The sequence below is a fragment of the Vigna umbellata genome, chromosome 5 (assembly GCF_029865625.1).
Source record: "Vigna umbellata cultivar VRB3 chromosome 5, Vumbellata_1.0, whole genome shotgun sequence".
Lineage (NCBI taxonomy): Eukaryota > Viridiplantae > Streptophyta > Magnoliopsida > Fabales > Fabaceae > Vigna > Vigna umbellata.
The window spans coordinates 11680277-11697731 of NC_142169.1; the positions used below are offsets into that span (position 1 = coordinate 11680277).

Below are 17455 nucleotides of genomic sequence, written 5' to 3' on the forward strand. Positions count from 1 at the left end.
TAAAAAATTAATTATATAAATTTATAATATTTTAATTAATAAAGTTAATTATTTCAAATCTTAATATAAATATAATGAAATTAATACCCAAAATACCAACACGCCTGAGTTGAAATGCTTGATCACAATTCATATTTAAGTCGCCACTAGTGTGATAGATTTGGAGCCAATTATTCATATTCACGTGCTATAGCACTCAAACCATGCTATCATGATTAATGAATATGGATATTTTTGGAGGAATATACGCATAAAGATTTCTAATACGAAAAAAATCAAATTAACTTTTTCGTAAATTAAAATTAGTTTACAAAAGAACTTATATCCCCAAATTAATTCATATGTATTTAAATTTTTATTTTTAACATTGCTATAAATTAATTTTGGGTTTAATTGCTTCCTTTGTCCCCAGTTTGGTTGAATTGTATCAAATTCATCCTCATTTTTAAAAAAGTTTCATTGTCATCCTCACGTGGTGTAAAAGTTTCATTGTCGTCCTCACGTGGTGTAAAAGTGTCAATTGAATCCAAACATAGAAAAAATTTGTGTCAAAGTAGTCATTTTTCCTATATATCTGTGTCTTCCTTTCATACAATCAAGTACAGATATTCATTTTACCTTATCCAATTTAAGGCTTTTCATAGCTCCAGAGAAGTGACATATGAAAGGAAGACACAGAGATATAGGAAAAATGACTACTTTGACACAAATTTTTTCTATGTTTGGATTCAATTGACACTTTTATACCACGTGAGGACGACAATGAAACTTTTTTAAAAATGAGGATGAATTTGACACAATTCAACCAAACTGGGGACAAAGGAAGCAATTAAACCTTAATTTTGACATACAGAAGTCCATTGTATTTTCTTTCCCTTTTCTTTCTAGATTTTTTTTTTTTATAAAAAGGAACTACGTAATCTTTGGGCATATTCCAAAGCAATCAATTAGAAAATTATTACTTAATTAGCATTATGTCTCTAGTAATTACTTACGACAATTAATACAAGACATGAATTTCTTTAAACAGTTTTTTCGGAATGGATTTAAAGAAAAAGTATGAAAGATAAAATTAACTTTTTTTCAAAGTTAAAATTTCTTTATATACAAATTAAAATTAAAAATTTGAAAAATCAATAATTATATGAAAAAAACTTCCCCGAATTAAAATAGTTATATAAATTTAATTTAGTTTATTCATAAATTAATATAATAAAATTAAATTTTCATTTTTCTAATAGAGATCAATACTCTGAAACTCACTATCCACCTTACCTTCAACAAAGACTAATAGCATAAAAAATATCTTAGACTGTTCTTAATGGAAAATAAACTAATATCATATTTAGTATATCTTCAATATTACGTTTATATTAATTTATTTAAATAAATTACTAAGTAACCTAATATTAATATAAAAATTTGTACTTATATCTCGGTAAATAAAACTTTAATCAGTCAACAAACTTTGAATTAAAACTATTTGAAAATATTGAAAATAAAAACTATTTGAAAATATTGAAAATTATTATACAACATTAGAAACTGGTTTAATCTGATTTTACAACACTAACGTATTTGGAGATCACAATCCCGTTCACTTGCCAACTTTTGTTCAAAATTGATTCAAACTGAGGAACTATTGATTCTAAAAGTTACTTGGCTATTGCTTCCGGCACCATATCATAACACTGTCATTCCGGAATTCATTTTCCGGAACAAATTAAATCAAATCTGAAATTTTTTTTCAGTAGATAATTATCCTACTTTTATTATAAAAATAATTTTTAGGAGGCTTTTTGATGGGATGCAGTCAGAAAATGCCAAGTTACTTTTTGCAGTTGGGAAGATATGCCCATATTGACTAAAGTATAGCAGCTCCAAAAAAATTACATTGGTAGAAATTCAGGTGTTCACGTTGAGTAAGATCCTGAAGCTTCACTGACATATATAAATCCATCATTTTTTATTTAGAAGTTTTAGAAAATAATAATAATATAGTCATACCTCACTGTAAATAATAACGAAACTGTCAAAATTAATTATTACAGGATGATTGCTGCAAGAAGAGCTTAATGGATTTGGTTACATCATGGAATTTAATATATCTATTCGATCGACAAGAATCTCAACTGCACATAAGCCAGCTTCATAAAGATAAATAATTAGAAATTGATTAATTTTTCATGTGACTAATCTATCAGCAGGACCATTGCATTTGTGGACTGCTCTTGATATGTTTTAGCGAATTACAAGTGGCACTGTCACTGTTATGGCAATTAGTAATGCTCATATCCAACTGTATTAATACGCACATGCACACGCTTATGTACTCCAAGTCTGAGTTCAGATTGGAATCTGACGAACTTCTGACAGAGCATACAGAACTGTGCTAGAAATATAATGTTTTAGGATACGAAAGTGAAAGAACACTGTAGAAGATAGTTCGTGTTCAATTCATCAATACTCTTTATGCAACTGCAGCTTCAGCTGAGTTGGTCAGGTCTGCAACATGGAAGCTGAAACCAATTCTCCAGAAGATGCATCTTCTGTGGTATGTCCTTCTGTACAGCTTTCTAATCAGTGAATTTTTGCAGACTTATCTTGCTTTATCTGAAGCAAATACTTAGATTACTTATCTTTGTAAAAAGTTGTGTTCTTCTGCTTGATGCTCCTCTGGTAAACTTGATTATGCAGTAATATTTCCTTTTGCCTTTGATTATGAGGTATTTTGACGAAACAGAGTTGAAACTAGTAAAAAGGAAACAAAATTACTATAAGACACCTTGATGGCAAGAACCGAGTACTTAAATACTTCAATCATCTCACAACACTCGATGTGAGCCTCAAATTTCCCATATTAGATCATCTTCTCATGTAACATGACTAGGATCAATACCTATGTATTATATACTTAGACACCAAAAGATGCATACTTGAAGATTATTTATGATAACAATTATCTCAATATATTAAAGATGTATACCTTCTGAATAGTGAAGGAATACAAGTAACATTTTCTTAACCACTATAATTTTTGCACTTATCTACAAAATATTCCACTTAGTAAAATAGATTTCAAATAAAAAATTATTAGTTTTTATATTTTGGATTGTGTTTAATTAATTCAATCTCACAGCCGACTTGTGTGATAAGAGCTGTTCTCCACTTAATACATTATTGAAGCTTATTCCTAGATCTAGTCAATGTGGAACATGCGTTTTCTTTCACCACGTAGGCTTGACATATGACTGATACGATAAGTAACAATTTTATTGAATTTAGGACAAATTCTAAGACTATTTATAGTTTCTAGTTAGACTTAATTGAGTTCCACAATTCTTCTAATGTCAATAAATTTGATTTGGACATTGGAAGAAGTGAAGTTTCTACTAAGGGGAGATGGAACTATTGTTCTAGTCTTACTACTGAGTCAATAGTAAATGTCTAATTGTGTCAACTTTAAGCTCTAATAATATCCAGTTTTAGAGGTCTATATAAGGTTAGTGTGTTAATAACTAGACGTGTATACGTATTTAAAATGTATTATTACATCTCAAAACATAATAAATATGTAATAGTAATTGTACAAATCCAAATTAAAACAGCATTATTTCTCAAACATTTCTAAACTAAAAATTTATAAATCATTGTTATCATTAATTAATTTCAATTATTTAGATATAGTACAAAAGAACACTAGAGTGCTCTATCAACCGTATTGCATAGACTATAGTACAAGATTGTTTTTCACTTAAAAATTCTTATGTGAGACATCAACTTTTCTTCGTGAAGATATCTTCATAGGCTTTTAAAAAAGTAGTTTTTACAAATTATTTCTATTCATTGTGTAGTCTTGATGTATTCTTTGTTCTTCAATGTGCTTTTGTCATAGTTGATGAGAGCTGCAATAAATGTTTTGCATGTAACATTAAATGCAAACCTCTTCGTGAAGTTATATGTGATAGTCAACATGACTTATCAAAACCTAGGTAATATATCTTTTATAATTTTGAGTAAAGCTCAAGACTACACACAGAAGATGGTCAATGCACAAGTGTTAAATAGTTTTTTAGAGGAGTTGTTGACATTCGACAACTTCAACACATTCTTCAAAAGATTTATTTTACATTTCTAACAGTATCATCTTGATAATTAGATGGAAGAACATTCTTTACAAAACCATGATATAAACATTTTATATTATAAATTGTGCTATATACTACTAAAGATTACATATTATAACTTGTCTAAGCACAGATTTCTGAAAACGAAGACATTGCAATTTATTTTGCATCTATCAAGATCTTATACTTTAAAATAAAGCTCTTTTTTTCATATTTGTTGTAAAGTACTTAATCAAAATCACTTAGAATAATGTTGGATTTGCTGAAAATTGATCCAATGCCTTTGATTCCCAAGCTTATGAGGTAATAGACCTTCCCTGTTACTTATTTTAGTTTATCTTCAAATTCATAAGGTTTGAGGCCCCAAGTTTGAAATTCCAGAATGCAAGGCAACTTCTTTAATGAACAACTCATTCATCATGATCATTTTATTTAGTCTCTTCACTTCCACCAATAGATTCATTTTTAAGATGTGCAATCAACAAGAACTTGAAAATCTGATATCGTTCAACAAACTGAGTCGGGTTTTTAAGATAAAAAAATCTTATACTTATATATGGGGAAACAAATTCAAATTCAAATTCATAATGTAAATTATTCCAGACATATATTATATATCACTCTACTAGCCCTAGAGATAAATAAAATAATTTATAGTAAGTCATCGTATCCCTACAATATGTCAATAGTCAATGATTAATAGTATCTCCTCGAAAGTCAATAACATATAACCCGGAATAAAACATAACATAATATTCAAATGATAAAATTCATGATAAGAATGACACGAACAAAGAAGACTATTACCATGACAACGTTAGCAAAATCTTTTAAGTATGGTGTTTATTAAACCATTCCTCTCACTTTACCTAATAGTTTAAGCTTTTAAGATAGTTGGTTTATGACACGACATTACATCCTGAGTAAATGGTCAATTATTAGATCCTTGTGAACTTCATTCTCCTAATGAAAAGTTGAATTTTTGGACACGATCAAGTGTGCCAATACGTTATCCATGCTTCAAATCCAAAGGGTTGTTGTGAGTGCGTGTTAAAGATATAATATAAAACCATTCGTGTGTCTTCATCCAATAGCTTGAGTTTTGGGGATTGCAGAAGAACCCAAGCCACATATAAAAGATACGGAGACCACAGACAAGTGTAACTGTAAGTGTCACATGAAGAGGATGAGATTAAAGAAAATTCGAGGTCTCAATCCAGAAAGGAAAAATTATGAAGGTTAACCGAAGCAGCGTAAAAAAAATACCAGTTCCAGAAGATGACGGGAAGGACAAAACAAACATTCTGGTGGGGGTAAATATATGTGGAAGAGGAGGAAAATGAAGAGGAAAGAACTCAATAGGGTTCAGATTATCGGAAAAAAGAAACTAATTCAGAAAAAACATGAATAAACATGAAAATCATAGTGGACATGTGTAACAAGCGCAAATGATTAGAGAGTCACATTACAAAAATAAAGGACAAAATGCAGGGAGAATAGGGTTTAGGGTTTAGGAAGTGGAAAATTATTCTTCTCTCTCTCTCTCTAATTTCGTTTTCATTGTTGTGATACTGTACTAGTGATTTTCCTTCCATTTCTGTTTTGCTTAAGCTTATTGTGATTGGTGTGATACTGTACTGGTGATTTTCCTTCCATTTTCATTTGAACTCATAGGAAGTGCAATCTGAGCCAGACCTTGTTTTCGTAATAATCCAGTCTTATTACGTTTTGTTAGTCTTCTATCACTGTTATTTCCTCACTGTTACATTGGTGCTTTCATCACCTCCACCTTGACTGCAAATACACCTTCACCGAAGCTTTCGCATATTCTCAAAATCCTAGAGAAACGCGATCGTGACCACGCACGTGAGATGACAGAGTTAAGAAATGAATTAGCATATTTTAAAGCTAATCTTCAAGGTCAGGGGCGGAACTCACAGGGTTTCACACATCCTTTGCAAGTGAGGAACGTGAAGCTGGATTTCCCTAAATTCGATGGATCTAAGGTCCTTCAATGGATTTTTCGTGCGGAGCAGTTCTTCGAGTATTATAATACTCCTGATGAGCAACGCATTGTGATTGCAGCAGTCCACTTTGAGAAGAATGTAGTGTCGTGGTATCAAATGATGGAACGAACCAGTCTAATTATTTCCTGGAATACGTTGGTCAGGTCACTCGAACTTGAGTTTGGTCCTTCTCCGTTTGATTCACCTAGAGCAACACTTTTTAAACTCACACAAAAAGGCTCCGTAAACGATTATTTTGTTGAATTTACTAGCCTTGCTAATCGTATTTATGGCGTCAGCGCAGAAGCTCTATTGGATTGTTTTGTAAGTGGTCTTAAACCTGACATTAAACGTGAGGTCATTGCCCAAGCCCCTAGTTCTATTTTAAAGGCCATTGCTTTAGCCCTCTTATTTGAAGAAAAATATAGTGTCAAAACCAAACCTCAGTATGTGAGTTACCATAGACAGAATCATACCACCAATTCCCAGCAATCATTCACTAACCCTGTGCAACAACCCATTTTGGCTACACCAAACACCAAACCTATTGCTGCATCTTTTAGAAACAGTACCATCAAGAAGATGTCCCCTACTGAAATGCAATTCCGAAGAGAGAGAGGCTTATGTTTCACTTGTGATGAAAAGTTCTCTGCCACGCATAGGTGCCCAAATCGACCGTACTTAATTATGCAGCTAGAAGAGGATGAGAAGGAAGAACAAGAAATTGCGGAGGATGTGTGGTTAACTTGGAAGAAGAATTGACACATCATTTATCCTTTAATGCATTAAAAGGATCAACAGGCACATGTACAATGCGGTTTACTGGAACAATTGCAGGGAAGGATGTTCAGATACTACTCGACAGTGGTAACAGTGATAATTTCTTGCAACATCTGGCCAAATTTCTTAAGTTACCAGTGGAACCTGCTTCAGGTCTTCAAGTGTTAGTTGGTAATGGAAACACCTTATCGACTGAGGGCAAGGGTTTCAGCTCAGTTCTTTTGGAAGAATATGCATAAGGATATCACTGCCTTTGTCCAACAGTGCATGGTTTGTCAACAAGCAAAAACATCAACAACTTTACCTGCGGGACTGTTGCAGCCATTACCAATTCCTCATCAAATTTGGGAAGACATCACCATGGACTTCATAGTTGGGTTACCACCATTTGAGGGATTTACAGTAATTTTTGTCATTGTTGATAGATTATCCAAATATGCTCATTTTGCACCACTCAAGTCTGATTTCAACAGCAAAAAGGTGGTAGACGTGTTTCTCTCCACAGTGGTAAAATTGCATGGATTTCCAAATTCAATTGTTTCCAATAGGGACAAGGTCTTCACTAGTTCTTTTTGGCACTGCTTATCACCCTCAATCGGATGGGCAATCTGAGGTGGTTAACAAATGCGTAGAAATGTACTTGAGATGCTTTACTTATGAAACTCCCAAAGCTTCGCTCAAATTTCTACCTTGGGCTGAATATTGATACAATACCTCATATCATCACAGTACTCAAATGACACCTTTCAAGATAGTTTATGGCAGAGATCCACCTACACTTCTCAAGTACCAATACTCATCAATAGATCCCCCTTCAATCCAAGATATGTTGCAAAAAAGAGACGTTGTTTTGGCTCAATTAAAGTTGAATTTGCTCAAGGCTCAAGAAAGGATGAAGAAATATGCAGATTAGAAGAGAGTTCATAAAGTATTTGAGGTTGGTGATTCGGTGTTGGTTAAGTTGCAACCCTATAGGCAACACTCAGTTGCTTTACGCAAGAATAAAAAATTAGGTCTGCGATATTTTGGCCCTTTTCTGATTATGCAGAAAATTGGCACGATTGCTTACAAACTTCTTTTGCCTCCTCATGCTAAGATACATCCAATTTTTCATGTTTCTCAGCTGAAACTATATAAGGGAACTAATAATGATGTTGTTTATGTTCCATTGCCGCTTACGACTACTATAGAAGGTCCCATTCTAACACCCTTCAGAGTACTCAGGCAGCGGGAAATTATGAGAGGTACAACCACAATTCCTCAAATCCTGGTCTAGTGGGAAGGATTAGGGGAACATGAAGCAACTTGGGAAGACAATGAAGACACAGTTGAGGTTATCCATCGTTTAATCTTGAGGACAAGGTTAGTTTTAAAGGAGGGAGCATTGTAACAAGCGCAAATGATGAGAGGGTCACATTACAAAAATAAAGGGCAAAATGCAGGGAGAACAGAGTCAAGAAGAAAATGTCGAAGACGCAAGAAAGTTGTTAACATCCAAGGACATATGTCACCACCTCAAAGAGCTGACGTGGGAGGAAAGGAGAAACGTGTGAGGCACCCAAATGCACGTTTGAGAGGGTATCTGTGGAAAGGGAATTAGTTATATAGCAGAGGGTGGGTAAGAGAGAGGTAGCCAATGAATTGGAAAATTATTTTTCTCTCTCTCTCTCTGTAATTTCATTTTCATTGTTGTGATACTGTACTGGTGATTTTCCTTCCATTTCTGTTTTGCTGAAGCTTATTGTGATTGGATTGATTCCCTATGATCTCATTTGAACTCATAGGAAGTGCAAACTGAGCCGGACCTTGTTTTCGTAATAATCCAGTCTTATTACGTTTTGTCAGTCTTCTATCACTGTTATTTCCTCACTGTTACATGTAATTCCGACTCCATAAAGAGTGAAGTGGAAACTTCGAGAAAAAGAGTTGAAACAGTATTGAAGACTAGAAAGGGATCCTGTGAAAAGAATGTAGAAAAATAAGAGAAAGTTGAATCAACTTGGAGGTCTAAGCAGTGACAAATTATAGTTTTAGGAGATGTAATGATGCACTGTATTGTTTAAAAAATATGGAAAACCTCAACTTTGCATGAGATCTTATATAATTTAGATAAGCTTTTAGTATTTATGTTATACTTTAAATAATAAGAATGTTTTGTTTAAATTGAAAATCATGAGCTGAATAACCTTTCTTTTTGCAGAGTGCCCCATTAATTAAGTCAATTAAAAATATTGGAAGTGAAGTGATAATATTTCCGCAAAAACATGGAAATGACGTAAATTCTAAATATCCATTGGTAGAAGAAAAAGGGAAAGAAGATAGTAGCAAGACTGATGAAGTCTCCGAAACAAGACCTCAAGAAATACATCAAGAATCATGTAAGGTCTGTGTGGGAAACGAAAAACAAGCTGAAGTGCCTTCAGGCTGGTCAAAGCAAAGAGATTCAGAAGGACAGGTTATGATGGAATCAATACCAAAATCAAGTCTTAAAGAACAAGGAAAAGTTCCAGGTTTTGAGACAGGATACTATCATATGTATTAGAAATTAAAAAATGACTTTAGCCAACTTTGAGGGGATGATATCTACAAACATCTAACATTGTATAATGACAGGTGAGCACGAGGATGAGCACATGTCAACAATACCTGAATTGGCAATTAACCCCACTGAGATGGCTGTAAAAATCAGTGAGGAAGAAACATACAAGGAGGAAGAAGCATTAACAGCAATAGATAATGACCAGAGCTGCATGCCAGAAAATGAACTTGAGCAAACGAGTAAAGCTCTCGAGGTTAGGCAGTAATGAAATAGAACAAACATGCAGATAACTTCATTCTAACATAATATACCCATGTTGCATCCATGCAAACAACCAATCATTTATTTTCTTTTTTGTAATACAAATTTGATTCTGATGCAACATGCAAACAGGTAATTGATCAAACCCAATTCACGGGCAAAGATACAGCAGATAATGAACATGCTGACCACCAATTGGAAGAACCCAGCACGGAGAATGTGATTACAAATTCCAACTCAGAACAGTTGCCAAAGGAAAGCAGCATAAAATCAAAATGTGATGAGGAACCACTAGAAAAGATTCTTGAATTATACTCTATTGATAATTCAGAGATAAAAAAAGATGGAAAAGTCATGTCAGAGAAGGAAATAGGTATTAACAAAGCCACTGAAGTGGAATTACAAATATCTAAAACAAAAAAGTAATTATGTTCTGAAAATTTACAACCTGCTCTTTTGTTTTACATCCTAGAAACAAACTGATTGTAGAACAAAATATTAAAATAGACAACACTGTGTCAATTCATTGCATTGAATATCTATTTTGAATATGACAGGTGTGCCTGTAGATGGGACCCTAAAAACTTTATCAACTACAGCATGTGTTGGCGCTGCAGAGTTAGAGAACAAGGATGAAGGAAAATTCACACTTGAGAAAGCAAAAGAGATGGAAGCAGCAACAGATAGTATGTGGTCAAAGTTTACCAACATTTTTTTACTTTAGTCAAATAAATATTGACCCTAGAAAATAAAATAAAAGAAATATTATGGTTCCCATCAAAAGCTGATTACTTTTCATATCACCCCAAAAATCAATTTTTCACTCAGAAATGGCCTCCAGAATTTTTGCCATTATTAAATTGAATAACTTGCATTAAAAGATCCGGATAAAAAGACTCGCATTAAAAGTAAATAATGTATGATATTATGTTTAAATTATTAACTTATCTTTGATCTTATTAGTAGCTTGAAATGGCAGTAAAAACTTTAGTTTTTCCAGACATTATGTTTATTCGAATGACTACAAAACAGCTACTTTAGCTAACTTTGCATGGGTAATATCAAAGAAATATCTCAATTGTTAATGATAGGTCCACCTGAGAATAAAGACCAACCTGCAGTGCCCACTTCTGAATTTGTCAAAGGTCACACTGACGAAATCTCACAGCAACAAACACATAAAAATGGTGAAACATCAGTTATTGACACTGAGAACAGCAGCACAGAACCTGAGGATGATGAGAAATTATATAAAGAAGCGAAAGAAATTGAAGCAGCAATGGAAACACAGTTAGTAAACACTGAATCAGAAAGTATGTGCTCAAACTTCACTAATTTCTATTACTTTGTATTCAGTTTAATTTTAACCAAAGAAACTGTAGGCTTCTATCTCAAAATTTCCTTATTTCTCTCAATACCTTAAGAGCACAATCGTTTCTGAGAAACGGAATTTGGCACCTATAGTTTTAAAAGGAAAACAATGACTACAGTAAGAAGGAATACTTTATGGTGGAGGCTGCATAATAAGTTAGTAACTTACTAGAATAACTTTGTCCTTTATTGTTGAATGGTGTAGCAGGACAGTGGAAATTTTAAATTTTCTAGAAAAAAGTATGTTAGAATCACAATAAATTTTAATGCTTTAGCTATTGAAACATCTCAAATGCATAACGACAGGTCTCCCAAAGGAAGAAGTCCAGCCAAGATTGCTCACAACTGATATTGTCCAACAAAACACTGATCAAATCATAAAGCAACAACCACTTAATCAAGATCAACCAGACGTGATTGATAATGCCCAGAGCTGCATAGCTGAAAAGGAACCTGACAGATTATCCACAGTTATTGAGGTTAGGCCATAGTGAAGTAGGCAAGTATATATATATATATATATATATATATATATATATATATATATATATATGCTTACAGTGAACAAAAACAAACTATTTTATTAACTTGTTATACTAGTTTCATACTTTAAATATATTCAAGCAGGAACCTGTAGAACTTGAAACCAAGCACAACATCAGCATATTAAAAGAACAAGCAAACCAACAATCAGAAGAAACTAGCATGCAGAATGTCACTACAAATTATATAATAGAAGGACATGTCACATCAGAAAGCAGCATAAAAGTAGCTGATGATGTCCACAAATCGGACTCAATAAAGAATTTAGAGAAGAAAGATGAAAATGAAATCAGAGAAGAGGAAGCAACGGATGTCAAACAATCGACTAATGTGGAGATACCAAAAAGAGAAGCTAAAGGTAATTATGTTTTGAAGTTTGACAATGTACTCGAAAGCCAAAACCAAAACTCAAACACAATGATATTAAACCAGGAAAAGAAAAATAAACACATGAATTTAGAATGAAAACAATTTTTTTTCACATAAAATAAAATAAATTGCTTCTTTAGATTACAGTTTTATTCACTTCCATATGTGGATGATAACCATACATGGCAATTTTATGGCCCCAAAAGCAACTTCTTGGGACACTTTGACCTTTTGAATTGTTAAGAGGAGATATGGAAGTGTTAAAATAGTAACAGCAGCCTCAGGTAAATGATTGTTTTCCATATAATCTTTCTTTAACAATAGGGAGGTCTGAAGATAAAGCCCTGCAGACATTACCCAGTGCAGAATTGGTCGGAAATAAAGCAAATGATGAGTGTTTTCAAGGAGATATAAAACCAGAAGCAGGACTTGCAGTGACATATGCAAATGAGAAGCAAGCACTGCAACATGAGTTCGACACAAAAGAAGAAATTCCGGAGGTTCGGACCAAACAAACCAAACTAAATAACTGTGAACAATAACAAATAAATAATACCTTTTATTTTAACACTTGAACATGTAAATCCACAAAATATTATTTATATCTTAGAATAAAAGTTTTTAACACTGACAGTATTTTTTATACCGACATATGGGTGTAGGAAGAGGCATGCAAGCTCATTGCAGAAAGTGAAGCGAAATCAGAACCCCAGATTGTAGCACAGAACAATGAGACCACATGCATAAAGCATCCATATTTGGATGGAGAGACTTCAGAAATAAACCCCAGTAATGATACTATAGAGCAAGAGATTACAATGTCTCCTGCGAAGGAGAAACTAGCAATTGAGGATGACAAGAACTTCAATCTAGAGGAAGAAAAAGGGACAGAAAAAGAAACAAACATGCAGCTAGAAGACACTACAGAAAGTATGTCATTTTAAAAATCATGAATTTCTACTACTATTTAGTTTCATTTTGACTAGAAAAATGATAGGCTTCTATTTCAAAAGCTTATTGTTTCCCAATAAAGCAACTTGTAGTGGAACTATTACAACTTTAATTTTCAAAAATAATATAAATGAATTAAAATAGTAAAACAAACAGCCTTTGTGCAAACGATTCCTTACAATATCTGATCTTTTATAACATCAGGAATGCCACCAGTTTAAGCTTTGCAACTCTCTAATATTAGGGTATAATAAAATAATTTATTGCTAAGAGTATGTCAGATACATATACAAGATTGGAAAACTAATTTGAGAAATATAACAACAGCACTTAATGTAATCAAATCCCTATGATTTAGGAATATAACCAACTCCCGATTATTAAAGGATGTAATCAGATCCCTATTATTCATGAATATAATAAGATACTATGACTTAGGAATATTTTCGTATACACTTCTAATTATAATCACGAAATATAGACTAATAAAATGTGATTGTTGACATAAAATACATAGTAACTCTTTAGGTTAATATGAGAGCATTTTGTGGCACTGTTACTATTTTAGTTTTCAAGACAGCACAACTTGTATTGAAAAAGTAAGACATGCAATCTGTGTAAGTAATTGCTTTTCGAAATTCTTTTGCAATAACAGGTGAGCCAAAAGAGGAACCTATACAACCAATAGCTAGAGCAGAATTAGTCAGAACTAAAGCACATGATGAGAGTAGTCCAGAAGCAAATGTTACAGTGAAATCAAACAAAGAGGTGCAAACATCTAATGTTATAGAGAAAGAAGAGATTCAGGATACTGGAAAGTGCAGTCAAGTGGAAGAAAAAAGGATTAAAGAACCTACAAAATCACAGTTAAAGGAGGAAGAAGTCCAGACAAGATCACCCACTCCTTCCTCTGTACAAGGTGATACTAATCAAATTAGGCAGCAAAAAACACTGTACATCGACGAGTCAGAAATAAATGATAATGACAAGCAGGGCTGCATATCAAAAATTGCACAAGACATACAATTGACTATTGCTCAGGTTAGGCGAAACGTCAACAAATAAAAATTTACAAATATATCACCATGTTATGAACAAATAAAATTCTTCTATTTTCCTAACCACTTATACAAATTTTATACTCATACTGTATTTTTCAACCAGGAAACTGAAAAACCAGAAACCAAAGTCAATGTTGGAATAGTGACAGAGAAATTAGACAACAAGCATGCAAGTGAAATCAGATCAGAGGAAGGAACAGATGCCAAACAATTGACTGATGTGGAGATACCAAAGTCAGAAATAGAAGGTAATTAGTTCTGAAATTTTAGAATTGAATGTGACTCAAAAACCTAAACCAAGAAACAAACAAAAGTGTATATTCATGTTGAGAAAAAATAAACACCACTTTAAATGAAAAAAGAAAATCATTTAATCCACACAAAATTAAAAAATTAGCATCTCAAGATGATACAATTTTACTCACCACTTTCTGTGAATGATAAGATATAAACAGTAATTCTTTGGGCCTACATGGGAATATTTTGTGGCCTGTGACTTCTAATTTTCAAGAGAGCATATAAATGTATTTAAATAGTAAGATCTGCGACGTTAGTGTAAATGATTAATTTCAATAACTCATTTTTATAACAATAGGTGTGCCAAAAGATGAAGCTCAACAACCAATAGCCAATACAGTATTGGTGGGAACCAGGATATATGATGAGGGTTGTCGAGAAGACATAGAGTCAGAAGAAGATGCTAAAGTACTATCTAACGATGAGGAGCAAAAACCAGAATATGTTACTGAGGGAACTGTAGGAATAAACGCCACTAATTATACAAATGAAAAAGAAGAGATTCCAACATCTCCTGTCAGTGTGAAAGAAGGGATTGAGAATAATCGAAAATTCAGTAAAGAAGAAGAATCAAAAAGGGTAAAAGAAGAAACAAAAATGCAGTTACAGGACGAACAAGGCCAGACAAGATCACCCACTCCTGCCTTTGTCCAAGGTGACACTAATCAAATTCCTCAGCAAGAAACACTGTGCATTGATGAATCAGAAGCTTTTGATAATGCCAAGCAATGGTGCATACCAGAAATTGAACTTGAGAAAAACACCACTGTTGCACAGGTTAGGCATTGGTGAAGTAATATTTTACATGTATATCAGCTTCCTCCGAGCAAACAAATCACTTATTTTCCCAACTTGTTTCAAAAATCTTATATTACATGTATTCAACCAGGAAACAAGAAATCCAGAAACCAAGGATAAAGTCAGCACAGTAGCAGAGAATTTAGGCCACAAGGATGCAACAGAAATCAAGGCAGAGGAAGGAACATATGCTCAACAATCAACTGAAGTGGAGATGCCAAAGTCAGAGAGAGATGGTAATTAGGTTTTGAAATTTTAGAATCAAATATGACTCAAACTTAATCCCAAAACATTAGAATCTGTTTTATTAGCTGTATTATTTCTGTCATGATTTGTGTTTTATTGTTTCCTTATTTAGCAAATTATAATTACAGTATATGATGGGGATATTTCTGAATCATAGGGATCTGGTTGTCTAGGAGCTATTATTATACTTCTTAAAATAGCTTTCTAGCTTTGTATATATAGATTGTATTTTCAGCATAATACGATGAATCATTCTACCCTAAATTATCACATGGTATCAGAGTCAGATTGAAGAGCCTATTCTAGCGAGATTTGTGTTTGTTAGACATTATTTCATTAATGTTTAGTCCCACGTTCGAGATGTATATACCTCGACATGGGGGGGGGGGGTGGGTGAGATGTACATCAACTACAGCTAAGACTAACTTATATTATATAAGTGGGTGCAAACCTCACCTTACAAGCCAGTTTTGTGGGGTTGACTTAGACTTAAAGTCCACTTCTTGTTGCCATCATCCCTTTCAGCCTTATTACTATCGCACACCAAACCTTGGCCTCCAGCCTTCATTGCTGTCAATTGGTTTTTTTGGTCGCCTTCATTCACTGCCTAAAGGTCATTGTACTGCGTGGACATGGCAGACCAAATTCCTGAAGTGGTGAATACTTCATTCACTGCCTGATAGGTCTAGGCTTTAAACAAAGTCAAGGAGATCACACTCTGTTCATTAAACACTTTAAGTCAAGGGGAGTGATAGTATTACTGGTTTATGTGGATGATATTATAGTGACAAGTGATGAGGAGGAGGGGCAAAAACTTTTAGGCCAACATCTGGCCAAGAATTTTGAAATTAAGACCTTGGGAAAATTGAAGTATTTTGTGGGAATTGAAGTGGCCCATTCTAAAAAGGGAATATTCATATCTCAACAGAAATACATCACTGATTTGTTGAAAGAAACTAGTAAGACAGCATGCAAGCCTGCAAATACATCAATCGATCTAAACCTGAAATTGGAAAATGCAGAAGAAGGTATTGTTGTTGACAAGGAAATGTATCTCACACTAGACCTAATGTTGCATTACCTGTGAGTCTATTTAGCCAATTCAGGCACCAACCAAAGGAGGTTCACTTATGATAGATACTAGAAATAAGGAAGCACACAATAGCTGAATAGTCACTTTATTATCAAAGAAAAACAGAGTGCATATCCCAGAAAGAGAATACAGATCTGTAACAGCACAAAAAAGGTATTTCTAGACAGTTAGAGAGTGTCTAGTCTCTCCCGATTCCCAGCCAATTCCAGCCCCCCCTTCTCCCCACTCTCTTTCCACTCCTTATACCCCAAACAACATAATCACTCATTTCCTACTGTGCCAGCTCAACAGTTTGTTATATAGAAAGATTCTTCTCATTCTCTCTCTGACCATTTTGATCCCCTACTTTGCCCTTCCTTCTTTGTCTAACATACACCTTAGATATTTTGGGTTTGGGCCTAACTATTTCCGGGTTCCTATCAACACTCCCCTCCACAAGATGCACCTTGTCCTCAAGGTGGAAATCAGGAAAATGCTCCTTGATTATAGATAAAGCTTCCCACGAATTTTCAAAATCTGGTAAATCTTTCCACCTAATAAGAATTTCGAGATCCCCTTGTTGATTCCTTCTAACAGCAAGTGCTTCTGCTGGTTGAACCTTCAATTCCCAATCATCTGCTAAAAATAAGGGTAATGGTTGGCTAGTAATTGTTGCAGCAATGGATTTCTTAAGTGCAGAAACATGGAAAACTGGATGCACTTTGCTTCCTGAAGGTAGTTGCAGTTTATAGGCAGCAGGACTAAACTTCTCCACAATTTCATAAGGCCCATAATATCTCGGACTTAACTTTTGATTGACCTTTTTAGCCAAGCTTTTTAACTTATAAGGCTGTATCTTCAAATATACTACATCTCCAACTTCAAATTCCACCTCCCGTCGATGCTTGTTGGCTTGCTTGCACATTCTGTTTTGGGCCTGGACAAGATGCTCTTTTAACTCATCCAACATATGATTCCTATCTGCCATCAGCCTATTGACTTCCTCCACGGAAGACTGTGTCATATCTCCTCTA

The 17455-nt window shown here is 33.8% G+C and overlaps 1 protein-coding gene and 1 long non-coding RNA gene across 18 annotated transcripts in view; one reads left to right on the forward strand and one right to left on the reverse strand.

Moving 5' to 3' along the window:
* The first annotated feature begins 2329 nt into the window (after positions 1–2329).
* Positions 2330–17455, forward strand: part of LOC124844694 (A-kinase anchor-like protein) — a 46355-nt gene continuing 31229 nt past the window's right edge. For 11 of the 17 annotated variants that reach the window (XM_088116393.1, XM_088116394.1, XM_088116397.1 and 8 more), the window contains exons 1-14: positions 2331–2554; positions 9114–9423; positions 9527–9705; positions 9846–10086; positions 10271–10399; positions 10805–11026; positions 11391–11563; positions 11712–11985; positions 12321–12496; positions 12659–12926; positions 13603–13988; positions 14112–14256; positions 14604–15082; positions 15195–15339. In XM_088116393.1, coding sequence (XP_087972519.1) covers positions 2513–2554; positions 9114–9423; positions 9527–9705; positions 9846–10086; positions 10271–10399; positions 10805–11026; positions 11391–11563; positions 11712–11985; positions 12321–12496; positions 12659–12926; positions 13603–13988; positions 14112–14256; positions 14604–15082; positions 15195–15339 — 3169 coding nt within the window. In that variant the 5' untranslated portion in view covers positions 2331–2512. Of the gene's footprint in view, positions 2555–9113; positions 9424–9526; positions 9706–9845; positions 10087–10270; positions 10400–10804; positions 11027–11390; positions 11564–11711; positions 11986–12320; positions 12497–12658; positions 12927–13602; positions 13989–14111; positions 14257–14603; positions 15083–15194; positions 15340–17455 lie in introns of all 17 variants that reach the window. The other 6 variants (XM_088116405.1, XM_088116401.1, XM_088116406.1 and 3 more) reach the window with 3 other exon arrangements.
* Positions 10071–10971, reverse strand: LOC148197689 (uncharacterized). The gene is made up of 2 exons (XR_015786895.1): positions 10829–10971; positions 10071–10324 (listed from the first exon to the last, which is right to left on the reverse strand). It is a non-coding gene; the product is annotated as an uncharacterized LOC148197689 (long non-coding RNA).